At 29.1% G+C, this 27,374-nt stretch overlaps 2 protein-coding genes and 1 long non-coding RNA gene across 6 annotated transcripts; 2 read left to right on the top strand and 1 right to left on the bottom strand.

Annotated features, from left to right (window-relative positions):
• Positions 1-639: 639 nt before the first annotated feature.
• LOC114423661 lies at positions 640-3,605 on the top strand. Of its 4 annotated transcripts, none has more exons than XR_003668884.1 (5): positions 642-969; positions 1,093-1,195; positions 2,167-2,347; positions 2,460-2,522; positions 2,943-3,605. It is a non-coding gene; the product is annotated as an uncharacterized LOC114423661 (long non-coding RNA). The 4 variants fall into 4 exon arrangements; XR_003668886.1 differs by having other exon boundaries at positions 643-969; positions 2,167-2,522; positions 2,943-3,080; positions 3,171-3,605; XR_003668883.1 differs by having other exon boundaries at positions 640-969; positions 2,167-2,522.
• Positions 3,606-9,221: 5,616 nt separating this feature from the next.
• Positions 9,222-10,069, top strand: LOC114423660 (kunitz-type trypsin inhibitor KTI1-like). Its single transcript, XM_028390491.1, has one exon. The coding sequence runs from the start codon at positions 9,273-9,275 to the stop codon at positions 9,987-9,989; it is 717 nt and encodes a 238-aa protein (XP_028246292.1). The 5' UTR covers positions 9,222-9,272; the 3' UTR covers positions 9,990-10,069.
• A 4,554-nt stretch (positions 10,070-14,623) lies between these two features.
• LOC114423659 (kunitz-type trypsin inhibitor KTI1-like) lies at positions 14,624-15,451 on the bottom strand. Its single transcript, XM_028390490.1, has one exon. The coding sequence runs from the start codon at positions 15,381-15,383 to the stop codon at positions 14,757-14,759; it is 627 nt and encodes a 208-aa protein (XP_028246291.1). The 5' UTR covers positions 15,384-15,451; the 3' UTR covers positions 14,624-14,756.
• Between the last annotated feature and the right edge of the window lie 11,923 nt (positions 15,452-27,374).

Raw genomic sequence — 27,374 nt, 5'->3', positions numbered from 1 at the left:
ACTTCAATTTGAAACATATCTGAATTGTTATTGTTACTTCCCCAATTTCAATCAAGTAAAATGAGTAGTGATATTAAAGATAATTAGATGAATGTCATTTGACATCATTAAAAAATTATCCTACTTTTTTATTTGTCTTTTTTTTTTCTTTTCTTTAAATTTCTGTTTTTTTAAACAAAAACATATCATAATGTGAATTTCTGGCAGTACTTGACGTCAATTAGATGCTTAATTATAAATTAAGATCGCACTAAAAAATAGAAATCTTTATATTTATCTTCTATATATATATATATATATATATATTTAACAATGCATGTAAATTTGTGGTTAGTACTCTACTATTTCCTATGGTGTCCGTGTAGATTATTTTAATCTAATAATGACTTATATAATTTATAGAATGAATTTAATGAAAAAAGTACCTAGTGTGATGGTTGTTAGTAGGGGTGGGAAGGGAACCGGCAACTAACCTGACCCGAAAAAAATGGTCTATGGATTGGTTAAAGCAAGTAAATGTGTTGGGCATGTGAAAAAATGGGTTTGAATGAATTTCACTAGGCAAGTTGGATTTTGGATCTTTACATTCATAAAAAAATCGAACCTATCCAACAAATTGAGAAAAAGATTAGGTCCAAGCCATATTCTGTTGTTCACTTAAAACAAGTACTGAGGTTAACCCTAAAACTTAACAACTAGATTTTCTTTCTCAGTCTAAAACACTAAAGCCGCTCTTGCCCCTCTCACTCCTTTCACTTCCCGTGTTAAATCTCTTAACATTACTCATCTTTTTTGGATCTATAAATCAAAATCCGTGTTTAATGGATCAAGATGAACACCAACTTTTCCTTGAACACCACACTTAACCGTCACATATCCAAATGACTAAGTGGTAACCTTGAACTATTTCATTTCTCTTGCCATTGCACTACACTTTTGCAGTAGATGTGATTATACTCACAACATAATGTACTATATCTTTCTGCTTGCTGTTTTCTTACCCCTTGTCCCATTATTTTTTCTTGTTTGCATTTGGGTTTGAGTGTGTTGCTTGTTTGTTCTTCTCATTGTTGGTTGCTTCCTCTTGTATAGGACAAGAAGATTTGACGACATGAATTATTACAAAGAGTGAGATGAATAGCCGGAGATCGATAAGTTGCTGGTTGCAACCATCAAATCTTATAGAGACAACAAGGTACAACAATCTTTTTTGATATCTTTTGGTGTTGTAAACATAGTGACATAACATATACCAATTTGGTTCAAATTAATCCCATATATATATATATATATATATATATATATATATATATATATATATATATATGTATGTATGTATGGGAAATGCAAAGCCAAATCTCCTTGTGATATCTATGGGTTCATTGATCATGAAACTTGGGAGAACTTTGTTCAGAAACGAAAGGACACTTCCTTTGAGGTTAATTGCTTTGATTTGTATTATTTATAATATATAAGAGAAAAGAAAAAAAAAGGCCAAAAGATTCAAGCACATAATGTCTGCTGTCACACATTATCTCGTGGGGGATATGAATTGCACCTAACTCGAATGAATATTTGCCTCACCCCGACGCATATTTGCTACAACCTTGGCCTTGCACAAAGAAAGGTTGTATCTCGATACATCTTCACTGCAACCTCGCTCTCGCACGGAGAAAGGTTCGATCTTGACCCATCTGCATTGAAACCTCACCCTTGCGCAGAGTTTTTCAAAATATAGTGCTTGTGGTGGCACACCATGAAACCCTTGCAAGGTTTTGTTGGTAAATATTTGTGTTATAATTTAAAATTTATAAATATATATATTACTTATATTAATTTTATTTTATAAAATAAAATATTTATTTTAGATTTTGTTAAGATTTTGTTTTAATGAGTTAATAATTTGTTAAGGTTGTTTTGATATCTTTAGCGCAATCAAACTTTTTTATTAGTGTGGTGAAGCTTTTTCTCTGTAAGGATAATGTTTGCGCGTTTTAATTCAGGTTAATTATTTCTTCTCCTAATTTATTTTTTCATTTTGTGTTTATTGTATGATATGATGTATTGTTGATTTATATGGTGTCAATTAAAGTTATTTTGTTACTTATTCTTATTTATTTTAATTTTTTCTAACAGCTTTGTCCTTTGATCTGGTTCCTACTGCAGAACACGATGGAACAGAGGTTGCAGGTGACAGGTGCGTCCTCGTCAGCGACGTGGATGTAGATTTGCGTCTCCGTTGCTCTCTCTCCCTCGCACTCGCTAGCGTTTCCTTCCAGCACATCTCAATTTCGCAGCTTCATCGCACAATTATCCGTGCAGATAACATCATTTCGATAACTCAATGGTGTACTCTGAATTGTTCCCTCCTTTGCTCCATGCCTTCTTGTCTTTTTCATTTAGATAATCTGTTGCTTAAGAGTGATTGCTTGATTTTTGTTGCGGTTTGGTCGTAGCAGATCCTTTTTGTGATAATATTGAGGAAAACCATTATGCAAAGGTCGCAATCGATAGAATAAAAGGTAACTTCATAGTAAGTTGGCATTGGAGCAGAATCACTTGGCCATTCAATTTTATGATATTTTTCTGTTAGTAATTTGCCCACAGCAATTATATTCCCTTAGTTTTATGCTCTGCTATCATATGTAGATTCTAACTTAGCCAATACCCATGACAACAAAATAACTCATAATAAGTAGATTCTAACTCTTGAAATGTCAAGGAAAGAGAATAAACTCATTCAAAAATCCAAAATTATGTCCACTCTCCACACTTGAGTTTATGCCATCAAATGTTTGGTAGTAGTGTTCAAACAACTCCTGATGGAATGCATGTTAAGCTTCAGACAAGAAACCTGAAACTCTTTGGTGATGCAAATTTGGAAACAATGATGGTTTTCATTTCTTTTATCTGTCCTTGACAAGCTGCTCTTATTTAACTAGGTTCTGTAGAAGATAGAGGAACGCATTCATTAGAAGGATTGAGATGTTGAACAATTTGAATAGAAAAGTGAACATCGTATACCTTGAGATGTTGAACAATTTGAACTCTCTGTCTGTCTAAAGATGCGAATCATAAAGGTTAGTTTAGTAGCATGAATGAGCTCAAAGATGCAAACATCAGGTACTTGAAAGTCTAAAATTTGTTCTTGTTTTAACATTTGTTATCAGGTACTTTGTTATCACATGCTTCTTGTGGGAATTAAAGTATCTCCTACAAAACATAGGTGGTAATGTCTGCCCTGAAAGAGAGAAACAGTTATTTTGTAATTCAACTTATGTTCTACAAGCCAAACCTGTCATTGAAGCTTACCAGGGGTCCATTGGAATGGATGGATGCATGATGCATGATGCATCACAAGTTCACAACCAAGAAGAACGAATTACAAGTTTTGAAAGAACTTCCTCAATCAAGGGCTGAAACGTGGTTATCAGTAGCCTTCGATTCTTCTGCAAAATTACAAGTTACTTTGCATTTGAAAAGCAAAAGATGGCCATGAGATAGAGAGTGATACTCTACTAGGGATGTCAATGGTGTGGGCGCTCCCCATCCTGGAATTTTAAAAAACATTAATTTTAAATTTTAATACAAGTAAATTTAAAAAAGATTTGTTATTATTTTATTAATATAAAAATAATGGACCCCGGGGATCCTCGCCCTGTCCCTGTCCCCGCCGTGCCCACGAGGAAATATTTATCCTCAACTCCGTCCCTGCGGAGAAAAAATCCCCATTTGCCAGGGCAGTTCCCACGGGGATTATTGTTTACAAGCCCAAATTGACACCCCTGTATTCTACCAATTCTTTCCAACCCTTTTGAAACCAAATTTTATCATCGCATTTTTCCAAATTCAATTTCCACTCAGCACCATTTGGAGTCTTAAGAAATAGAGTATTGGTAAGCCTTCTCCATATTTCCCCACAAACTTATTTGCGATCATCTGTCAATCACATCAGAAAATGTGTATGATAAAGCTCGGAAAGGTGTTATATTGCATTTAATTTAAGCTCACATCTATCAATTTTATACAGCTAATTACTACTCTACATTTTAAATTACTCTGTTATTTTTTTTATATTAAAAGTGAGATTCAAAGACATAGCAAGAAGATGAGGTAAGGTAGGTGCAACTAAATATGACATGAGCAATAAGGCTTGTTCAATTAATAGATTTAATGTAATTTAAAATGCTCCTTAAGGAAGCTCTGGGCACTAGGCTGCAATCTGATTCTCATTATCATTCCTATGTATGTTTAAAAACAAAACTAGAAACACCAAATCAACACCAAAAACTGAAGCTTACGAAACAAATTATCTGTAGTATTCCTAAATCATTATTAATATATTCCTCTATATTCAGTAAGTTATTGATATATCTGTTCATGAAGTTTCCCTAATTTTGTTGAGTTGCATGTCTGATATTTTATTGAAAATACAAAGTATACCCTCCACTCTTCCGTTCCTCTCCATATATACTAAATAGCCACATTATTGTTCTTAGAAAAATAAAAATAGTAATCACAAGTTGTATAAGATCTGCATGCTGTCATTTTCTTTAGTAGCGAGCGGCAGAAAGTGACATTAAGAGATAAAAAAAAAGTAAAACACTTCAAGAAGGAATGTTTCTAAAGATTAACTAGGCATGACTGTGAGAAAATTTAGTAGCCATGCATGAACTGAATAAACAACAAGGCTAAAACTCAAAAGGCCAGATTGAGAGCCTCAGCTCGGACCCTTTAAATATTTGATTTTACGGTGGAGGTTGACGATTTACTTTCTACTTTTTCTTTATTACCGACAGATGCAATGGTCAATGGTCAAAGGAGTTACTGAAGTGAGACAGGTTCAACATGTTCCTCTAGCTGTTTTTGGTGGATATATAGGCTTAGTTAGGCAATCGGCCTGTGATAATTATTAAGAACTTGACTTATTTTAATAATTAAGGGACTCAAATTTATTGCATGCTTTACAAAGGTGTTATTTTAATTTTATTATCATTTCAATTTTAATCAACTTTTACATTTTATAAATTAGAATTAGCTTGTTTTACAAAGGTGTAATTGATTTTTTTTATTTAAAAAAAGCTTGTAACAGAAAACTTCTTTTTATGTAAATTATAGTTTCTCAACCACGGTTTGACTCATTGGAAAAGAAAAATTTTCACATTAATTAATTTGCTTATACTATATTGAATTTGGGAAGTAAACATGTAAGTTCAAACATGTATCAACTCTCAACCATAGTTTTGTCCACTACAACAAAGATCACTTTTGTGGCAATTTTATATCCATTACCGGCGATAGAAATGGCTGCAAAACCATTTACCGACAATCAAACTTTTGCTGGTGTATCCAGGTCGCTAAATGTAACATTTGGAGTAGTGAGTGTCATACATGTTATACCAACCAAAGCTCCGCAGAGTTAGTATATATCTAGATTCCTTAAACTGATGGAGATTCGATTCCTAGACCAAAAAAATTCACTTTCCAAATTAAGATTTCGAAAGTACAAACTATCAATTTTTTTCCCACTTATCTGTGCTAGATAATTGGCATGGAGAACAATCACTTGGTCATCCAGCAGATCAATTTTTCTAACCAACTTTATCATAATGTTTTTTGTTAGTAATTTCCCTTTATGATTTTATTCCCCTATACGTAGTATACAATGCCATTTGTACCACTGAGTGTGTAGATCAACTGGTACAGGATTACTCTAGTTTAATAAAAAATCTCGAATTTGAGTCCTAAGTATATAGTTGGGTTAAATACTCTAGCTTAATCAAAAGTCTCGAATTTGAGTCCTAAGTATATAGTTGGGTTAAATACTTGATGGGAGTGTTTGTTGCCCATAGTGATCCCCAAGGCTTGAAAAGGACTGCCTCTCGTGAAAGATACCATTGGTCTATACCAAACAAATTTGATATAATGTCATTTGTCATATTTCATGAAATAGTATTTACTTATGTGTTGATTATGTTGACTTTTGTTTCTTGACCTTCCCCATGTGATTTCATTCCACAAGCACTGTATGATTTGGATTACATTTAGTCTAGTCTCCTATCTTTTAAAAAATAATTAAGTCTTTATTTATATTTTTAAATTAAGTTAAAAAAATAATTTTGATATAATAATCATTTTTTATTTAGAAAACATGATTTTGAATTATTATTTTTTACAAATTTGAGTTATGAAACTTATTAATTACATTAGATTCAGTTACCTAAAAAATATAAAACTTGATGTGTTGAAACCAAAAATAACTATAAATGGTAAATATTAAATCACATAAAAAAAATAGTCTCACAAAATCTCTTATGCTATGCCACAATCTAGCTATCTTGAAAATTATATGGAAAATCTCTTATGTTATGTCACAGTCTAGTTATCTTGAAAATTATATGGAAAATATCTTATGTTATGTCGCAGTCTAGCTATCTTGTCAGACATTATATTGAATTTCCTTTTCATTTTTTTTCTTGAATTTTATAATTTGGCTCATCTCCTAATGTACCAAGACAGAGACCTAATAAACCTAACAAGACCAATAGCTTTCATGAGGGTGCAGGTTAAATTGATACCTGTACTGTCATGCCGGTTCAAAAAATAATTTTACTTAATACTGATATTTTAAGGAAGTAATAATTATTTAATAAATGATACTAGTATTATCCAGCTATTAAGTGTTAATGCATTAACAAATGTATCAATTCGTTCTAATAATAAAGTTAAAATGAAAGTCTAAGAGTTGAGTTTATAAGAATTTTATTTATATTTAGATTGATGTATACCCAATTTTCAAGTAATTAATTGAAGAAAAAAAGATAAGGAGTCAAAAGTAAAGTGAAATTATTGAAGACAAAAAAATTTTAAAATAGGAAAGACAAAAAAACAACACTGGTTAATTCATACTACAAATGTGTTGGGATCTAGCATAACAAATTACTTGTGATGTAATAATAATTTTTTTCTATTTAATATTATCTCAATTTTTATTTACATCTACTTTCATATTCTAATTCTGATCTTTCAAGTAAAAGAGTTTAATTTATCTATTTACACTTTTCAATATCTAAATTCTAAATAGATGTATGAGTATGAATGATCAGACTACAATCAATAACAATAAACACAAAAAAGGAACAATAAAAATTGAGATAATATTCCATCCTGACCTGTGATATATATCATAGGCCACGATGAAAAGAACCTATTTCGAGACATCCACTGATATCAGTGAAGCGCCGACCCATCCATGTAGAAAGAAGCAACAGTGAGAGGCTCTTGCTCCAGAATTGCCTGGCAGTCAAAGAATTGGGATATTTTAAATATCCATCCAAGCGGGTCGTGACCATTGAAACGAGGTGCGTCCAGTTTCATGTGAGGACGGTGAATCGGAGAAGGAGATGGCTGAGAGGAAGGGGAAGGTGAGCTGGGGTTGGTGGTGATGGCTGCGATTTGGTCTATGAGGGAGTTAATTTTAGTGTTAAGGAAGGAGTGGATGGAATTCATTTTGGTGTTTAAGGCTGTGTGGCTCTGGGTGAGAGACGCCTGGCCTTGAGAGAGGCGATCGACAGCTTCCTTCAAACGGTCAGAGGTGACCTGTCGAGTGTGGTGCTCAGGCATGGAGAGGGCAGGTCTGACCAAATTGATACGAATTTAATTACTTTTGAAATAAAATAAAGATGTATCTTTGCCCACTGTATATAGATAACTGGTGTCTGCTGTCTGGTGTGATGCAGGCAAAATTAATTAGGAGTCACGTGAAGTGGCCATACTTGGCAAGCGAAGCGACTGTGATATTTGGGGTCCGTGAGAGTAGTACACGACTACACGTTATGTGGCCTCACGTTACAGATTAATATTTGGGGACCATCACTGCTGATGACATGCAGAAAAACACGTTCCTTGCATGTCCTGCATAAAGTAAATCTAAGGAGATAATATAATTGATTTCTATTTATTCAAAAAGAATCATTTCTATTTTATCTGATTCATTTATAACTTGTATTAATTAAAATTTAATTATCTGATAAAAAGATATTTCATTAATATTCAGTTTTTTTGGTAAAAAATTTAGATGATTTAAATAAAAACCGAATACTTAATTAGAAATATTATAATTAATTAATTAATTGAATGAAAATATTTAGTAAAATTAGTTCTAATTAGTTGATAATTGTAAATTGACATATTTAATTATTTTGATTACAACTTAAAATTTCATAATTATAAGTATTTTAAAATAATTTTGTAATTATTCGAAATATGATTTAAGACAATTTTAATTATTTTATCATAATTGAGGAAACGGTATTTAATATGAATGAGAATAAAAGAAAGTAATACCAAAGAAAAAGGAGGAATTTCAAGAAGACATAATAAAACTGGAATAATGATAAGTAAGGAACATATTTCAAAAGAAAATGTTTATTGAACCCCAGTATACTAGTTTACACCTTGAGAATTGTCTTACAAACATGGAAATTCTTGCGCCGATAAGTTGGCTTCCTTTGGAGTTGAGTCTCGGTCGCCTTTTTTGTGAAACTCTGTTCTAGTTTTTTTATTAAGGAAAGAGTTCCCAATTAACAAATAGATTGATGTATATGCCTAACTATAGATTCTCTTAATTGTGTGCTAGTGTTTTGGCCAAGTCTCCCTATTTTGTGTATCTTTATTTTGTCTCTCTTTAATTGAATTAAATGTTTTGTTTGCTTCACATGCAGTAGCCTTGCTGGTGAACTACAAACACCATAATTTTTTTAACAGAAAATTTCTGCATGGAGAGAGGAAGAAGTAAAAGAGAAAAAGGATATATATATATATATATATATATATATATATATATATATATATATATATATATATATATATATTTGTATTATTCATCTAACAACCTGTATAATATTTTACAAAACAACACCTTTTAGATTTTTCTCTTTATTCATCGTTTTTTTTATGGACAATTATTAATTTTTAATTTATTAAATTATTTTTATTAGTATAAGTAATTCGAATTCATGATTTTTTTTCTTTTTTAACCATTAAAACAGTTTTATACGGAGTAAAAAAAAATTTAAATGAATCTTATAACTTCTTTTATCCGTAGTTGTTTATTTCTTTTTCTTGTATCTCTTATAATTAAAATGTATAAATTAATGTAAAAAAAAAAAAAACTTCATATTTTTCAATCAGCACGCTGCATGTCTATAAATAAATTCTTCGAACCTTGCTTAATTAGCCACGTCCGCAACTGAAAAGGAAAACCCTAAGAGATGAAGAGAACTCCTATCTTGTTCCCTCTCTTCTTTCTTCTTTGTGCCTTCACCTCATATCTACCTTCAGCCACCGCTGATGATGATCATGTGTACGACACTGACGGCGATAAGCTTCAATACGGTGTCAATTATTTCGTGTTGCCAGTGATAAGAGGAAATGGCGGTGGAATACAAGTAGCAAAAGCAGGAAACGAAACTTGCCCTCTGACTGTGGTGCAATCTGGCAACGAGCTCTCTGAGGGGTTACCGATAAAGATTGCATCTCGATCAGCAGGAGTCGCTTTCATCACCCAAGGCCAGCTTTTCAAGAGCATTCAGTTCGGTGTGTTTCCATCCACACTCAGACCAGGGTGTCCCCCAAGTCCAATTCCTTCTAAGTGGGACCCACCTTCCAAGTGGACTATCGTTGAGGGTCTACCAGAAAGAGGACTCGCTGTTAAGCTTGTTGGTTACCAAAATAGAGTGTCTGGTTGGTTCAGTATTGTGAAAGTTGCTGATGATGCTTCTTCTTCTTCTGTGGGCTATAAGCTTGTGTTCTGTCTATGGCCAGAAGAAGAGGTGGCGATTCACTTATGTAAGAATGTAGGGATTCGTACCGATGGTAAGGGAATCAGGCGCTTGGTGCTGTCTGAGAACACTCCTTTAGTCGTTCAGTTTCAGAAATTTCGATCTGCACTGGCCCTGAATAATCATGTGCTTTCTGCCAGTGAGTGAGAGACATGCTTTGGTTGTAGTAACATTGGTGTCTTACTAAATAAAATAATCAAAGTTTATGCTTTTTGCAAATGTTTTAATTTCTGACATATTATATGTAGTGATTTCGTCTCAAATGTTATGTGCCTGGATGATTAATATTATTAATTGTATAAGTGATCGATAAGGACTTATGTTTTTTAATAAATATTTTAGAATTTAAATTCTGATATTGGATATGAAAGAATCCATTTATAGCCTGCTTGCTGGCAGCGGATAAAATAGGTGAGTTGAGCAAAATACTCTAGTTTTTTTTATGTTTGGTTAAAAAAAAAACTGATTTGCATATACAGCACCAAACACTTACTTGCTTCATGTTTAGAGGATGTTTGAGAATGTTACAAAATTGCATTGAAAGAAAAAATAATTTTATGAATAGATCATAATTTTTGTTTTTGGGTTTATTTTATTTTTATCAGCCCCGCAAACCAAACATGCGTAGCTATATGGAATAACTTCATGTTCGACGCGGAACCAAACAGGTGCTTACTAGCTAATTGGAAATATTATAATTTGTGGATATTTTACTAGAATTATATAATTTTAACCAACCCTCCCTGCACCATGCATGGATGATATTGAACTTCTTAATAATTAAAAGATCAAATAAATAAATTTTGGATCAAATTATACCACATGTCTCAAGCCAATTATTATTACACTAAAATGTCATTGGGTAGGCATAAGAATAATACATAAAGAACACCATAAAAATTATATAATTAAGTGTTGTTTAAAACTTCAATTGATGTCATAAAGTACCTTAAAGTTTGGAAAGAGTTTGCTGCCATTTGGACAATGGCAAGTGGGCTTTGTCCTTTACTATTAGCATTAAGGCCTAATATTAGTTTCACGGGGAGAGGGGGGCAATTATATTTTGCTAGTGTGAATGTAAAGTGATTTAACTATATATTTTGGGGTGATACCTGTTGGGATATATGTTGGAAAAAATTTAAGTCTCGCATCGGTTAAAAAGAAAGTTAAGTTAGAATATATAAGTGAGGGACAACTTTTATTTCTCATTTTTGGATTGAGTTAGACCTAAACTCACATTTTAAGATGATATTAGAGCATATTTAAAAGAAATGAAAACTTCATGAATTTTGATAAAAAAAAATGAATATAATAGAATAGGATTTTTTTTTTGGGTACTATACTTTACTTTTGTTGTTGCTTTTGCAAATGAATATAATAGAATAGGACTATTTTTTTGGGTACAACAACTAATAAAAATCAGTCGCCTTATCAGTCCTTATTCCTTTTAAATAACATTTAGAAAAGTCTAAGCCGTGTTGTGACTGAATTAGTGACTACATTATGTGCATTCCAATTTTCGCTTGCTAAATCGGCCACCGATATCAGATAACAATGATGTTATCAGTCGTGAAACCAGTTGGCTGTGACTAATGTATTTTGGTCGCTAATTTCAGTCACTAATCTGTATTTTTCTAATAATGGATGGAAGTTATTAATATATAAATTAGATGGTATATATATATATATATATATCCCTTAGAACAATATTTTAGTTAAAGCCACATTAAATCATAATTACAATGGTACGTACCAATTACAATTTATTTGAATATTATATTAATCTTCTCTTGATTATAAAATTTGTTGTCGTTATTATTATTATTACTATTATTACTATTATAAAATTTATTTTAAAAAAACATGGTCTATTTTTTCTATATAAATTAAAATCAGACTACTATTTATTTGTGTTTTAAACATTTTTTCTAGTTCATATCCATGATAATTATAATAACTGTATATATTGTTTTCTTACTTTCTGTATCTTTTCACCTAATTACTATATTGAATTTTATAGTTTATCTAAACCTTTGAATTTTATTTTACCTGATTACTTTAATTTGTCCTTTTCATATAATTCAAATATTATCTTATATATATGCAATAAATCAAAATCTAATTAAGATTATTAGAATTTTAATTTCAAATTATATTATATTTAAAATGTTTTATTTATTTTTTAATTCATTTAAACTGTTTTGTGTATTTATATTTTAATTACTTTTGAAATAAAATAAATATCTTCGTCCACTGTATATCTAACTGGTGTTATGTAGCTAGCCGTGCGGACATAACAATGGTTAGTTGGTAATAAAGGAGCAAAATTAATTAGGAGTGCCCCACTTGGCAAGTGAAGCAACTGTGATATTCAATTATTCATATTTGGGGTCCATGATAATTGTATACACATCATGGCCTCACATTACATATTAATATTCGGGGACCATCATCGATGACACCTTCACTGACATCCAGTAAAACACGTTCCTTGTTCTGCATAAATAAATCTAAGGAGGTAATTAAATATAGATTTCTATTTATTTAAAAGAATAATTTCCATTTTATTTGATTCATTTAAAACTTGGATTAATGAAAATTTATTATCTGATGAAAAAATATTTCATTAACATTCAGTTTTTTTCTGTAAATTTTTTAGATAACTTAAATTAAAACCGAAAATTTAATTATAAATGTTTTATAATTAATTGAATTAAAAATATTTGGTAATTTATTTCTTGAATTAGTTGATAGGTGTAAATTTACATATTTAATTATTCTGAATATGATTTAAAATAATTATAAGTATTTTAAAATAATTTCGTTATTATTCTGAATATGATTTAAAATAATTTTAATTACTTTTTATCATAATTAAGGAAATGGTATTTAAAATGGATGAGAATAAAATAAAGTAATGCAAAAGAAAAAAGAAAGATTTCAAGATGACATATAATATAGGAGCATATTTTAAAGGAAAATATTTCTTGAACACCAATATACTAGTTTACAACAGGAGAATTGTTTTTTTTTCTTTAAAAAAGATATAGTTTTATCTATTTTTTCAAGTGAAAGAGTATAATTTATCTATTTTTTCTCTCAAATCTCTTTGCAGAAACAAAATAGTAAATTGCATTAAGAATAGGGATACATGAATAGGCTAAACAATATCATTATATCCCTAGATATGATTCATTTAGATGCTCTTTTCCAGTTCTTTAAAAAATAAACACTTTTCAATGCCTAAATCCTAAACAGATGCATGAGTATGGATGATCAGACCACAATCAATAATAATAAGCACAAAAAAGGAACAATAAAAATTGGAATTGCATTAGATAGATAGTAGAGAAATAATTAAATTATAAGAGTTTGGCTGTTAGACTCCCAACAATGGGGGGTTTAACCTCTCATTCTCATGAGAGATCTTACACTTCAGGGGGTTGATGAGGATGGAAGACGAAGGATAGGGATAGAAAAGGAGGGAAGAAATGATTTTAGGGAGGGTTCCCCTATTTGAGATGCTCAGGACTTTGGGTGTGTTCAGTAAAGGACTCTGAGTTTCGATGTATCTTTCTCCTTAGCTTCCTCCTCTTTTTATAGGTGTACTTAGCTTAAAATTCACACGACCTCGTGTTAAGCTTGACTACTACGCTTAGCGAATATGACGGTGATCGCGCACTTAGCGCAGGATCCATGCTAAGCATGCCTTCAAGTTTCTTCGTGGGTCTTTTTTGCGCTAAGCATGAGCTAGTCGCTGAGCAAGGCATTGCACTAGGCTTGTCTTACACACTAAGCGAGATACTTTCTAACTTCAACTTCTTCTTCAAGGCTTTAATTCAAGTTTCTGCATCAATTTATGTCTAAAACATTTGTAATTTCCCTTCTTTTAAATTTTGCTAGTCAAGAACTAAATGATATTAACATTCTCATTATTATCTTAAAAACAAATAGTAAATTAATTAGAGAGAATCTAACCATTATTGTCTGATTTGTTTGACAATTAAACCTAAATTTCACAATTATTGTTAAGCTTGAAAACTTTTTCAACAAAATAAAACTTCTCTCAACAAAATAAAACTTCTCAAAGCATTTAATCAACAACATTTATAATTAAATACATATTCACTAAAAATGAGTTATGCAATCATATAAATTTCAATAATTTTTTTCTTAATTAATGACTATAAATTTTGATTTCATTTTCTAAAGTAAATCCCTTCTTTGAAGAATAGTGTTACTTTAATCTTTTCAACTTTTTCAAAAGAAAAAACAAGTCATTAATAAAGTAAAAGACTTCGTTTTTATACGGTTGTATATAGAATAAAAAGCTATAGGACTAGTGTCAATATTTTATTTGTTTTTTTATATCAATACTTGTTTTGTTTAATTTATGTGAATTATGTTAAATTATTTTGTAATTGTTTCTTATGTTACATTTTTAACCCCTTTTTTTTGGTAATTCAGAATCTCACTTTGCCCATGTAATTATGTTAAAGCTAATTTAATTTTTTTTATGCGAAACTAAGTTAAATTTATCCTCACTTATATCTATCGTAATAATTCAATAAATGATTTTGTATCTTGAAAAGTTCAAAATATAAACTTTGAATGAAAATATATAATCATTTTAATAAAATATTGTTTTTTTATATTAAAAAACATTGTATTTAATTATAATTTATAAGAAAAATCTGATATCAAAATATATTTTAGACCTAAAATTAAATACGTTGAGCCAATCTTATATACTATGGCTCTAGAAATATGAACACAAAAAATTAAGCCGAAAACGTAGCATATATAAGCTTTGATTAGTTTTATCTAATCCTTCGGTAGTTACAACCAAATCATTTATTTATCAAGCATCATCTTGCACACGTCTCTCACTAGGAGAAACTACACGGAGGTGCTTCATGCAGAAGAAGATGAACCAACTTTCTGAAGCTTAAACAGGAATGGATTCCCGTCGGAGATCACCAAACGCCTGTTTCCATCATCGTCAATAGAGATCCCAACATCTTCACACCTCATAAGACCATATGGACAGAAAATAAGCTGATACGATTTATTGCAACGGTAAAATTCTCTCTTAGCACATACAAAAGCAAAGTCACCCTCTACGGTGTTCCCGTAATCGTTAAGTTTAACGGCACGTCCTTCGGGTAATCCCTTGACAACGGTCCACTCCGAAGCGGACGAACAAGGCGCCGGCGCCGAAGTGAACTCGATGCTCAACGAAGTGTATTCGGTGAAGTGAGACGTAGTGATGGATGGGCTTGAAAGCTTCAATGGTAGCCCCATGGAGTCCTCGTTCAGAGATTGCACTACAGTGAGAGCGCAACTTTCTTTGCCAGTTGCGGCTACCTCTATTCCACCGCCGCCGCTTCCTGATTTCGCTGGCAACAAATAGTATGTACCGTGATTTTCAACCGCGTGACCGTCCGTGTCGAGAACGTAATCTTGAGCAGTGGTTAAAGGTAAGAGTGAGGAGGAGAAGGCAGAAAGTAGAAAGAGAGCAAACAAAGATGCACGAAACATTTCTAGGGCTATCTCACTATGAAAGGCTTTTTTCTTTATTCAGCTGCGTGAATAACCCAATTAAGTTGGAAGAATCCATTTATAGACGTGCTTGCTGGCAGGGGGTAAAATAGGTGACTCGTGCAAAAACAACTATGATTAGACCTCATAAGTGTAGTTCATGGCTTGCATACAGAGTCTCGGGAGAATAATCTAAATTTGATCGTTTAGAATATATTTTTAAGGATGTATGATTAAATTTTAAAGGAAGATTAATCTCATAATCAATTAAATTTGGAAAGATATTTTTAGGTCCCATCCAAAAAATTAAAAACTTTAATTATGATGGTTACTAAAAAATAATAAAGAATAAAATTATCATCAACTATTAAAATGAATTACTATTCACTTTTTGTTAATGTCAAGCTTGTAAGTTTAGATTATGTGCATGTTTGTTCAGGTTTTAAAACAAAACACTTCATGTGCATGTTTGTTTTCTGTATTTTATGTGTTTGTCTAATATGCTTTTTTTTTAAATGGTTTTATGTTTCTTTTTAAGAAACAAGTCTTATTTGAATGGTTCTTAAAAAATGCTTTTTCAAAAAATATTTTTTGAAATGTTTTTTTAAGTTTAAACAATTTAAACCTATTACTCATTTAAATAATTAAATCTGACATCATACTTTAATTAATTTATTTAATTAATAAATAAGTTTGATCAAATATTTAATGTGTTGAATATGAATCATCCACAAAAGCTCAACTCGTTCACTCTTATCGATGTGGTAATAATAATGTGATTTTTTTTATTGATCAATAGAAATAAATGGAACATGGTATAATCATCAAACAGAAAAAAGGATGAAAGGAAGTATAGAATATAAAATAATGACATTAGTGGATACTATTTAAATATTTAAAATAATTGGGGATATTAATGGAGTATTCTACTTCAATTTATTTATTATCTTAATTTTTCCTTTTTTAATTTGGGATGTGGTGTTAATTAAAAATACACATTTTTAATCATTTCAAAACACAACAAGACAAAATAAAATAGAAAAATGTTATAAATAGGTTCTTGTATTACTATAATTACATACATTATATTATATTATAAATTATTTAAATAAAATAAAAATCATTTGTGATTCTATAATCTAACATATGCACGGGTGGAACACCAATATTACTATATTAATATATTATACACATGTGCCAACTGTCATTTGTCATGTGAGGCATGAAGCTGAATGGGTAAAACTACAAGTCTAGGAGCAACGTCCAACAGTCATTGGTCCAATGTAGCTACGTCGTGGCTAATTTTGGTCCTTGATTTTCTTGGTTGTTTTTACAGCTTTACTACTTGCTTCTTTTATCAATGAAATAAAAACAATCAATTATTGTACCTTTACAAAAACTCTAACCACGTAAACAATACTAGCAAGGGAAATAGTTCTTTAAATCTCTAGTATCCTTGGGTAAAAAAAGTCAAAGATTAATCTATCCAATAACTTACAAATATTTAACAAGGGGTTGATCTTTTTTCAATATATATTCTTCACCCTCAAAATCTCATCCCTAATCACATACTTATGAAATATAATTATTTGTCAAGCATACTACATTATATTTAAACTGCTTTATTTTTTTTTTACTATTTTATGTATTTATATTTTAATTACTTTTGAAATAAAATAAAGATGTATCTTTGCCCACTGTATATAGATAACTGGTGTCTGCCGTCTGGTGTGATGCAGGCAAAATTAATAAGGAGTCACGTGATGTGGCCTTAATTGGCAAGCGAAGCAAGTGTGATATTTGGGGTCCATGAGAGTTGTACACGACTACACCTTATGTGGCCTCACATTACAGATTAATATTTGGGAACCATCACTGCATGTCAAAGATTAATTATTTTATCATAATTGAGGAAATGGTATTTAATACGAATCAGAATAAAAGAAAGTAATACCAAAGAAACATATTTCAAAAGAAAATGTTTATTGAACCCCAGTATACTAGTTTACACCTTGAGAATTGTCTTACAAAGATGGAAATTCTTGCGCCGATAAGTTGGCTTCCTTTGGAGTTGAGTCTCGGTCGCCTTTTTTGTGAAACTCTGTTCTAGTTTTTTTTTTTATTAGGGAAGAGTTCCCAACTAAGAAATAAATTGTATATGCCTAACTATAGATTCTCTTAATTTTGTGCTAGTGTTTTGGTCAAGTCTCCTTATTTTGTGTATCTTTATTTTGTCCTAATGTATCAATACAAAAGACATTATAAACAAAGAAGATAATTAGTACACATATATGAAGAAAGAGTGTCTAAAAGAGAGATTGTAAAAGAAAGTTACTTAGTTGAGAGAAAAATATTTTTGTGTAAAAATGTTATCATTTCTTGTAATTATTGAGTGAGATATTCAAGTTTGTAGAAAGTGAGTTACAATCTTATAATCATTCATGGGATAGGAAAATACTTTTGAGATTGTTCCGTGGCCGTAGGCAAGAAATGTCGAATTATATCGAATTTTTGTGTTCGTTGTTATTTTTTTTACAATATAATTTTTCTTGTGTTCTCACAATCCTTTATGGATGTGTGTAATTTTATTTGTTGGAACTTTGATTATCCAACATTTTGTTAGGGGAGAGTTCCCTAGCAATATATTATCTATGCCTAACTATAAGTTTTCTTAATTTTGTCCCCCAATTTTGGACTAATCTTTCTATTTTGTGTATTCTTATTTTGTTTCTCTTTAATGATATTTGATGCTTGTTTGCTTCCCAATAGTCTTGCAGGTGAACTACAACACCATATTTTAAGAGAAATTTTTTGCTTTCGGAGAGAAATAAATAAAAGAGTAAAATGATATATATTCGATCATTTAACACATCATTCACACTCAGTATTTTTCTCTATATATATACTTATATTATTCATTTAAAAACCTGTACAATGTTTTACAAAACAACACCTTTTATATTTCAGTCTCTTTATTCATTTTTTTTATTAATAAATGTTAATTTTTAATTTATTAAATTGTTTTAATTAGTATAAGAAATTCAAATTCATAACTTTTTTCTCTTTTTTCTTTTTTCAATCTTATGCTAAGCAAAAAATAAAATAAAATATTCAAATCAATAATTCTTGTGATGAATATTTCATACCAACATCATGATAAAAAATATATAATACATGTTAATATTGATTAAGATGATACCAAGACATATTAATTAAAACGACGTAATTTCAAATTAGTATATTTTGGTTTTTAAGATTTTAAAGTAGTTTCAATTCAATCAACAAATATTAAGAGTAATAATAATAATTTGAAAGCAGCCTATTCAAATAATAGCATCTTAACTTTATTTAATATATTTATAATGAAATAAAACTAATTTATTATTTATTTTTACGATAGTATACAATATATTTTTAAAAAATATATGGATATTTTTTTAACAATTAGATTATAAGTGTAGAAGCATATAACTTAAACCGATAATAATTTCATATATCTAATAAATATTTAAAGATAGAATATAACTTTTAAAAAATCTAAATCATTTATATAATAAATTAAACCAAAATTTTGTAAAGAGTTATAAATATAAATAGTTATCAAATTGTAAGTTGTAATACAATAATTCAATATTTAATTTTACACTTATCAACTATTTAAATAACTAAAAAAATAACTATTTTTCCCAATACTTTTCATTTGATTAATTATGAACATTATATATCCCATTATTTAAAACAAATAATGAAATGATTTTCTTATCACTTAATTATATTTTAATTGAACCATCTTCTGGATTAATCAAATAAAATAGAAATTGATTTTTTGTTGAATAAAAAGGAGGCACTTTTTAACAATAATTGAAGCTACTATATGCATAGGACCAAATTGGTTTATTTTTTCAAAACTTGCGCATGAGACAAAAAAAACACGTTTTTGGCATTGCATCGTTATGGTCCTCCAATATTAATTACAGGTGTCAGCTTTGATGAACCCAAACAATAAAAAGAGCCCAATGTATTCATCGCCCCCAATCATATTTGGTACCGAAAGTATTAGACCAAACAATATACGAAGTGCTCACTATGATCTGTATTCACTATGATTTCTGTCAAATCCTTCTGCTTACATTTTCCGTTTTCAACTTTTCAAATAGCCATTGTAAAAGTACATATGTATAATATATTAGTGTGAACTTATGCATTGGATTTGGTTGAAAGAAAATTTCCTATGTTTGGACATTCATGAATCTTAGGAATAGGTAAATTCTGTTTAATTGGAGATAAACATTTTTGAAAATATTTATATATATTGCATGAAAATCAAAAGTTTTGACATTTAATTCTAGTAGAATTTTTCCAATTTTTTATTTATTTACTATATAGGTATTGAAACATTTTTCCTAACTCAAAAATTCAAAATCTCACATTTCAATAAAAATAATTTTATGCAAAATATATAAGTACAATACATTACCAAAAAATAATGTTTTCAGAGAACATTATATTTTTTTTAAAAATAAAACAGACATCCTCAAGTTTAGATTCTGTAAAACTAAAAAGTTCACTTATAAATTTATCTGTTTGATGTAGTATTTGAAATATGCTCCAAACTTATTATTATTTTTACATTATTTTGTACGTTTATTATCTTCTTAAAATTTCTCATATATAATTTATATATATATATATATATAACTTTCATGTGTAATCGTCATTAAATATCATAACCTTACAGCAAATATTATTTAAAATTATAATATAACTAAAAAATGTTATTATCTTAATTTTTAGGATAATAAATTTTTTTAAATAAATTCATCCCCACAAAAAATTATAAACGTATAAATACTCACTCTTATCCTCAGTTTGAATAAATAAGTAATTATTATTTTGGCTTATGGATACTTTTTGTAATTACCTAGATCCGGCTAGTCTTCTTTGTTATTTCTAATTCAAATAGTAAATAAAAAAGTTTATTATTTGAGGATATAGATATTATAGTATCATTATATATACATATATATATATAATGTGTTTTTAATTTATTTATATTTATGTATTTATGTTTTTCTTTGAACTTATACTTTGTGATATTATAATCACTATTAAAAAATGTGTTATTTATGTTGGTGATTTTAAGACGGTTTTTTAAAAAACTGTACCATTTTAGAAAGTGTGACCGTGACATTATTATAATAAACAGGAAGACAACAATAACATTTCCATATACCTGTTTTTGAATAGTAGGCGATGACAAATTTGTAAATTTTTGCTTACCATACAAAGATGGTTTAAACCTAAAAATCATCTTTGTTTGCTTAGCGATTTAAGCATGTGATTGTTGTCCTTCGTTCAGTCGCAACCTAGCTAGCTAGCTCTGAATCTCGTTCACTAATCCCCGACAATGCCTTGTCTATGCCTTAGCAGCCCACTCCGTCGTCTCACGTGCCCTCCGTGTTGACATCGCAGCCCGCTCCGTTGTTTCTCATGTTGCTCCGTTGTCATCTTGCTTTCACTACTTAGTCGAAGTGCATAAGTAGTGGTTCTCGTGAAGCTGAGCCCCAATTTAGACATGTCTCCTAAATGTTGTACATATTAAAGCAAATTGCAAGTTGGATTATGTTTTAATTAATTCATACATTACTCATGATTTGTGGATGTGGGTCTTAAGTGACCTTTATAGTTGATGTAAACAGCATGAAGTTCTCGAATCTGAAAATAAAAAATCATCAATGTTGACATAAATGTGCCTTTAAAAATATTTTATGTGTGTTGGTGGTTCATAGAATTTGTTTTAACTATGTCTGTGTAAAATATATTGTCATGAATCCTTTTGATTTTAAGATCAACATACTTTGGGTGTTTACGAAGACCAAATTGTTTGCAAAGCAATGCTATTATTGTATGTTAATAATACTCAGTCACAGATAGAGATAAACTAATTAATTAAGTTACCAGTGTTGTTGCTGTTATATTCCATTAGTCATTTTAATCTGAAAATTTTCCATACACTTTAGCTTTTTTATTTTATGCTCTAGGTCTATAGAGGAATAGTTTAAGAATGAATGGATCCGTTATGTCTTCATCCATCTTTAGAAACCCTTATAATCCTACCTATCCTCAGTGAAGTCCACGGCTTTGATACCACAAAGTTGTATGAAAAAGTCTTACTACATGATGTTAAATTGCTCCAAATAATTTCTAAGGATGTACCCATTCATTTCAAACACAAAATTATGAAGCAAGAAACATGGGATACATAACACAACTCCAAAACCAAGTGTGATAACTGATAAGTTACTAGGTAGAAACTGTATGAATCATTTTCCTTCACATCTCCAACAAACAGCTAGCTACTGTGGCCATTTAAATTGAAAAAATGGCTATTATGACTGTTGAAATTGGAAAAACGACTATTGCGATCATAAAAAAGAGAGAAAAGAAAGATGTCGATCCCATCGAAGTAAAGAAAGAAAAGATTGATATTGTTGCCATCAAAGAAAAAGGGAAGGAGATGGATGCTGATACCAACAAAGAAAAAAAAAAAATACTTGATGATAAGGGTAAATTGAAAAATATTGTCCGATAAAAAGGTTAGGAGTTAAATTTAGATTGTATTTATTTTATGCTTTGAAATACGAATGTACTCAGGATTCAAAATGATGAAATTTTAAGATCTTTTGAAAGTGATTAACTTTTTTTAAAAGAGATTAACCTACCACTAAAGAAAATCGAAAGCCTACTTATAATAATAAATTGCAAGATGTTGGACTGAGAAAAAAATTAATTTGTCTGTTACATGTATTCAAGGACAATATATAAATTAGATGGTATATATATATATATATATATATATATATATATATATATATATATATATATATATATATATATATATATATATCATTGCCATGATAATTATAATAACTGAATATATTGTTTTCTTACTTTCTGTATCTTTTCACCTAATTAGTATATTGAATTTTATAGTTTATCTAAATCTTTGAATTTTATTTTACCTGATTACTTTAATTTGTCCTTTTCTTAGAATTCAAATATTCTCTTCTACATATGCTATAAATCAAAATCTAATTTAAATTCTTATATTTTTAATTTGAAATTATATATATTCAAACTGTTTTATTTATTTTTTAATTCATTTAAACTGTTTTGTGTACTATATTTTAATTACTTTTGAAATAAAATAAATATTTTTGTCCACTGTATATCTAACTGGTGTGATGTAGCCATGCGGGCATAACAATGGTTAGTTGGTAATAAAGGAGCAAAATTAATTAGGAGTGCCACACTAATTGGCAAGCGAAGCAACTGTCATATTCAAATATTCAGATTTGGGGTCCATGATTATTGCATTACAGATTAATGTTCGGGGACTATCAAAGTTCACACCTGCGGACATGCAGAAAAACACGTTCCTTGTCCTGCATAAAGTAAATCTAAGGAGGTAATTAAACATAGATTTCTATCTATTTAAAAGAATAATTTCTATTTTATTTGATTCATTTAAAACTTGGATTAATTAAAAGTTAATTAACTGATAAAAATTATTTCATTAATATTCAATTTTTTTGACAAAGTTTTTAGATGATTTAAATTAAAATCGAAAATTTAATTTTAATTTTTTTATAATTAGTTGAATAAAAAATATTTGGTAAAATCAGTTCTTGAATTAATTGGTAGGTGTAAATTGGCATATTTAATTATTTTGATTGCAACTTAAAATTTCATAATTATAAGTATTTTAAAATAATTTTGTAATTATTCTAAATATTATTTAAGATAATTTTAAGTGCTTTTTTTTATCATAATTAAGGAAATAGTATTTAAAATGGATGACGGTAAAAGAAAGTAATACAAAAGAAAAAAAGAAGAATTTGAAGATGACATATAATATAGGAGCATATTTTAAAGAAAAATATTTCTTTGAACACCAATATATTAGTTCTTTCCCTGTTAATATTGGTATAAATTAAAGAAAAATAAATATTAGACAAAACACTATACGAAGCTACTTTATGCATGGGACCAAATTGATTATTTTTTAAGACTTACGCATGAGACAAAAAACACGTTTTTGGCATTGCATTGTTATGGTCCTTGAATATTACAGTTGCTAGCTTTGATGAACTCAAGGGTGTTATTTTGGACATCCAACATTTTTGTTGGGACATTAAGCACCTTTAGTGAAATGATTAAATTATTCTTGAGCCATTTAATATATAAAGGAACATGGTTCGTACGAGTCACTTTCTTTCTCCTCTGCCCCACTACATTTTTGTTTCTTCTTCTTCCTCTTCCTCTCGTTGTTCCTTTGCTTCTTCTTTTTTCTTCGTTTTTCTTTGTTTCTTCTCACACACATTGTTGTTTCCTCTGTCGGGCGTTGCTGCTGCTTCGTCTTCTTCGATGTTGTTGGGTGTTGGTTGCTGCTTCTTCTTGTTGGTTGCTTGGTGTTGAACCCAATTCCTATCGTGATGAATAAAAGTGCAATTAAAATTCTTGTACTTATTCTTCCTCTCCAACAAAAAAAATGAAATTTTTTTGGAAGAACCCATACAGATTGACGGATCATCAATCCGTATAGTTCATACGGATTATCGATCCATATGAACCATTCGTATGAGTTTTTTTGTTGAATAATTTAAAATTTAAGATTAGATTGCTAAAATTAAGATACATTTTTTAAAATATATTAGTTATTGCTAAAATTTAGATTAGATTGGTGAAACAATTAATTTTCAATATTGTTATATTATATTTGTCTCACTTTAAAAAAAATCGAAACAGATATTTAAAAGATATTGAATTTGTTACTTATGAAAAATATTGAAATCATAATTAAAAATAATTTAAATTTTTTAGTTACAATAAATATTTAAATGAAAATTTTTAATAATTTAAATTTGTTAAACAAATATTGAAACATAATTTTTAATTTTATAATAAATCTGCTAGTTATAAAAATTATGAAACCAAAATTTAAAATATGATAAGATTTTTAGTTTAAGATAATGATTGAAATAAAATTTAAAAATATATTTCCGCATGGTTCATACGGATTGATGATCCGTATGAATTTTTTTTGTTTCTTTTTGTTGAATAAATTAAAATTTAAGATTAGATTGCTAAAATTAAGATATTATTTTTTTTAAAAATATATATATTATTTATTACTAAAATTATATTAGATTACTAAAATTAAGATTAGATTGGTTAAAATATTAATTTTCAATATTTTTATATTATATTTATCTCATTTTTAAAAAAATTGAAACAAATATTTAAAAGATATTGAATTTGTTACTTATGAAAAATATTGAAATCATAATTAAAAATAATTTAAATTTTTTAGTTACAATAAATATTTAAATGAAAATTTTTAATAATTAAAATTTGTTATAAGAATATTGAAACATAATTTTTAATTGTACAATAAATCTGTTAGTTATAAAAATTATGTAACCAAAATTTAAAATTTAAAATATGATAAGATTTTTAGTTTAAGATAATGATTGAAATAAAATTTGAAAATATATTTGATTCAGTAGTTATAAAAAATATTGAAACCAAAATTTAAAATATGATAAGATTGTTAGTTTAAGATAATGATTTAAATCAAATTTAAAAATACATTCGATTTAGTAGTTATAAAAGATATTGAAACCAAAATTTAAAATTTAAAATAGACAAAATTGTACTTTTGGTCCCCCAATTTATCTCCAATTTTGGATTTGGTTTCACGATAATTTAATTCACAAATTTGGTCCCTCAGTTTTATAAATCCTACAAAATTGGTCTTGGAAGCCCGATTTGGACATTGATCGTTAATCTCAGACATTGACTGACACGTGTAAATGTCACGTGTCAACGTCTGAGTGATTTTCTATAAAGACTTCATTTTTTTTAGGTAAAATTGGACTTTTGGTCTCTCAGTTTTACTCCAATTTTAATTTTGGTCCCCCTATAATTTAATTCACACATTTGGTCCCTCAATTTTATAAATCCCTTTATAAATTCAGCCAAATTTTCTTACTGGAGAAGTTGTATTTCAAATTTCAAACAAAAATATAATTGTCATATATAGACCACTTAAGCAGTCGTATACACATAATACCGCATGGGGAAGCAAAAAAAAGAAAAAAAAGAGGGGATTATTACAGATTCTGTTAAAACTCCTCAAAACTCATTTTAATCTAAGAAAAACTATATGGTATGGATAACAATAAGCTATTATCACCAGAAAACTATGGTTTGAAATCAGAGCAACTAGCTTGCTTCGTGAGAAGCGAAGGACTAAATCACACCATGGAAGTATCAAAATCAATCTGCACCAACACATCCTCCAATTGAAACCTTTTTGTCATTGATTTTGACGGAATTAACGTTGATTGAAGACTGTGTCTGTGTCGGGTCTTGGTTTGCGACAAGGGGTGTGAAAGTAAGAGATCTGAAAATTTCAGACTCAGGTTGAGATTCATGCGTCACTTTTCGAAGTGAAACAACCTCGGAAGTGAGAGAAAGACAAAGAGTGATTTTTCTCTGGGTTCCAAGTGAGTGAAAAACTTGCAATGAAAAAGAAGTGAGATTTATCAAGACCTACCATGTCTCTAGCACTAGTGGCTAAACCATTCAAAATACCAATTTTACAGGACCAATTTATAAAGGGATTTATAAAACTGGGGGACCAAATGTGTGAATTAAATTATAGGGGGACCAAAATCAAAATTGGAGTAAAATTGAGGGACCAAAAGTGTAATTTTACTTACAAAAAATGAAGTTTTTACAAGGAATCACTCAAACGTTGACATGTAGCATTGACACGTGGCAGTCAACGTCTGAGGTTAACGGTCATTCGGTCAACGTCCAAATCGGGCTTCCAAGACCAATTTTGCAAGATTTATAAAACTGGGGGACCAAATTTTTGAATTAAATTATCGAGGGACCAAATCCGAAATTAGAGATAAACTGGGGGACAAAAAATGCAATTTTGCCTTTAAAATATGATAAGATTGTTAATTTAAGATAATAATTGAAATAAAATTTAAAAATATATTTGATTCAGTAGTTATAAAAAATATTGAAACAAAAATTTAAAATATGATAAGATTGTTAGTTTAAGATAATGATTGAAATAAAATTTAAAAATATATTAAATTTGTTAGTTATAAGAAATATGGAAACAAAAATTTAAGATATAATAAGATTGTTACTTTAAGGTAATGATTGAAATTAAATTTAAAAATATATTTGACTTTATAGTTATAAAAAATATTGATAACATAATGTGTCATTTTGTAGTATTTTTATTTATAATTTACATATGTAAACAAATTAATTATTATATAAAAATAATCATCACAAAATTTATTATATAAATTTACATATATATTAAATAAAAATTAGAAATTTTAGTGTTATATATAACGACACTATTTATTTATATTCCTAACAAATTCACATACACTATCGGAGACCAAATACGCTTCCAAAATACCCTTAAGAAAAGCAACTTACACTAAGTTAGAGAAAAATTACGAAAAAAAAACACTACAGAAATGAAAAAATGCAACTGCTATTTATAACTAAAAATACTATAAGAATATTTTCGACATTTTGAAAGGTTACTGAGGGCTCCAGTAAAAATACTTGGTGCCCAAGCAACTCCGTGAACCCAAACAATAAAAAGAGCCCAATGTAATCTTTCATGACCCCCAATCATATTTGGTACAGAAAGTATTAGACAAAACAATATGCGAAGTGTTCACTATGATTTCTGTCAAATCCTTAGGCTTACATTTCAAATAGCCATTGTAAAAGTACATATGTATAATATATTAGTGAGAACTTATGCATTGGATTTGGTTGAAAGAAAATTTTCTATGTTTGGAGATTCATGAATCTTATGAGTCATGAATCTTAGGAATAGGTAAATTCTGTTTAATTGGAGATAAACATTTTTGAAAATATTTA

Source organism: Glycine soja, chromosome 8 (genome assembly GCF_004193775.1).
Source record: "Glycine soja cultivar W05 chromosome 8, ASM419377v2, whole genome shotgun sequence".
Classification (NCBI taxonomy): Eukaryota; Viridiplantae; Streptophyta; class Magnoliopsida; order Fabales; family Fabaceae; genus Glycine; species Glycine soja.
The sequence above is the reverse complement of the archived record's forward strand: the minus strand, read 5'-3'. Positions and strand labels throughout refer to the sequence as shown.

Excerpts from the sequence above, each read along its gene's own strand:
- LOC114423660 (XM_028390491.1), top strand. The coding sequence starts at position 9,273 with ATGAAGAGAACTCCTATCTTGTTCCCTCTCTTCTTTCTTCTTTGTGCC.
- LOC114423659 (XM_028390490.1), bottom strand. The coding sequence starts at position 15,383 with ATGTTTCGTGCATCTTTGTTTGCTCTCTTTCTACTTTCTGCCTTCTCC.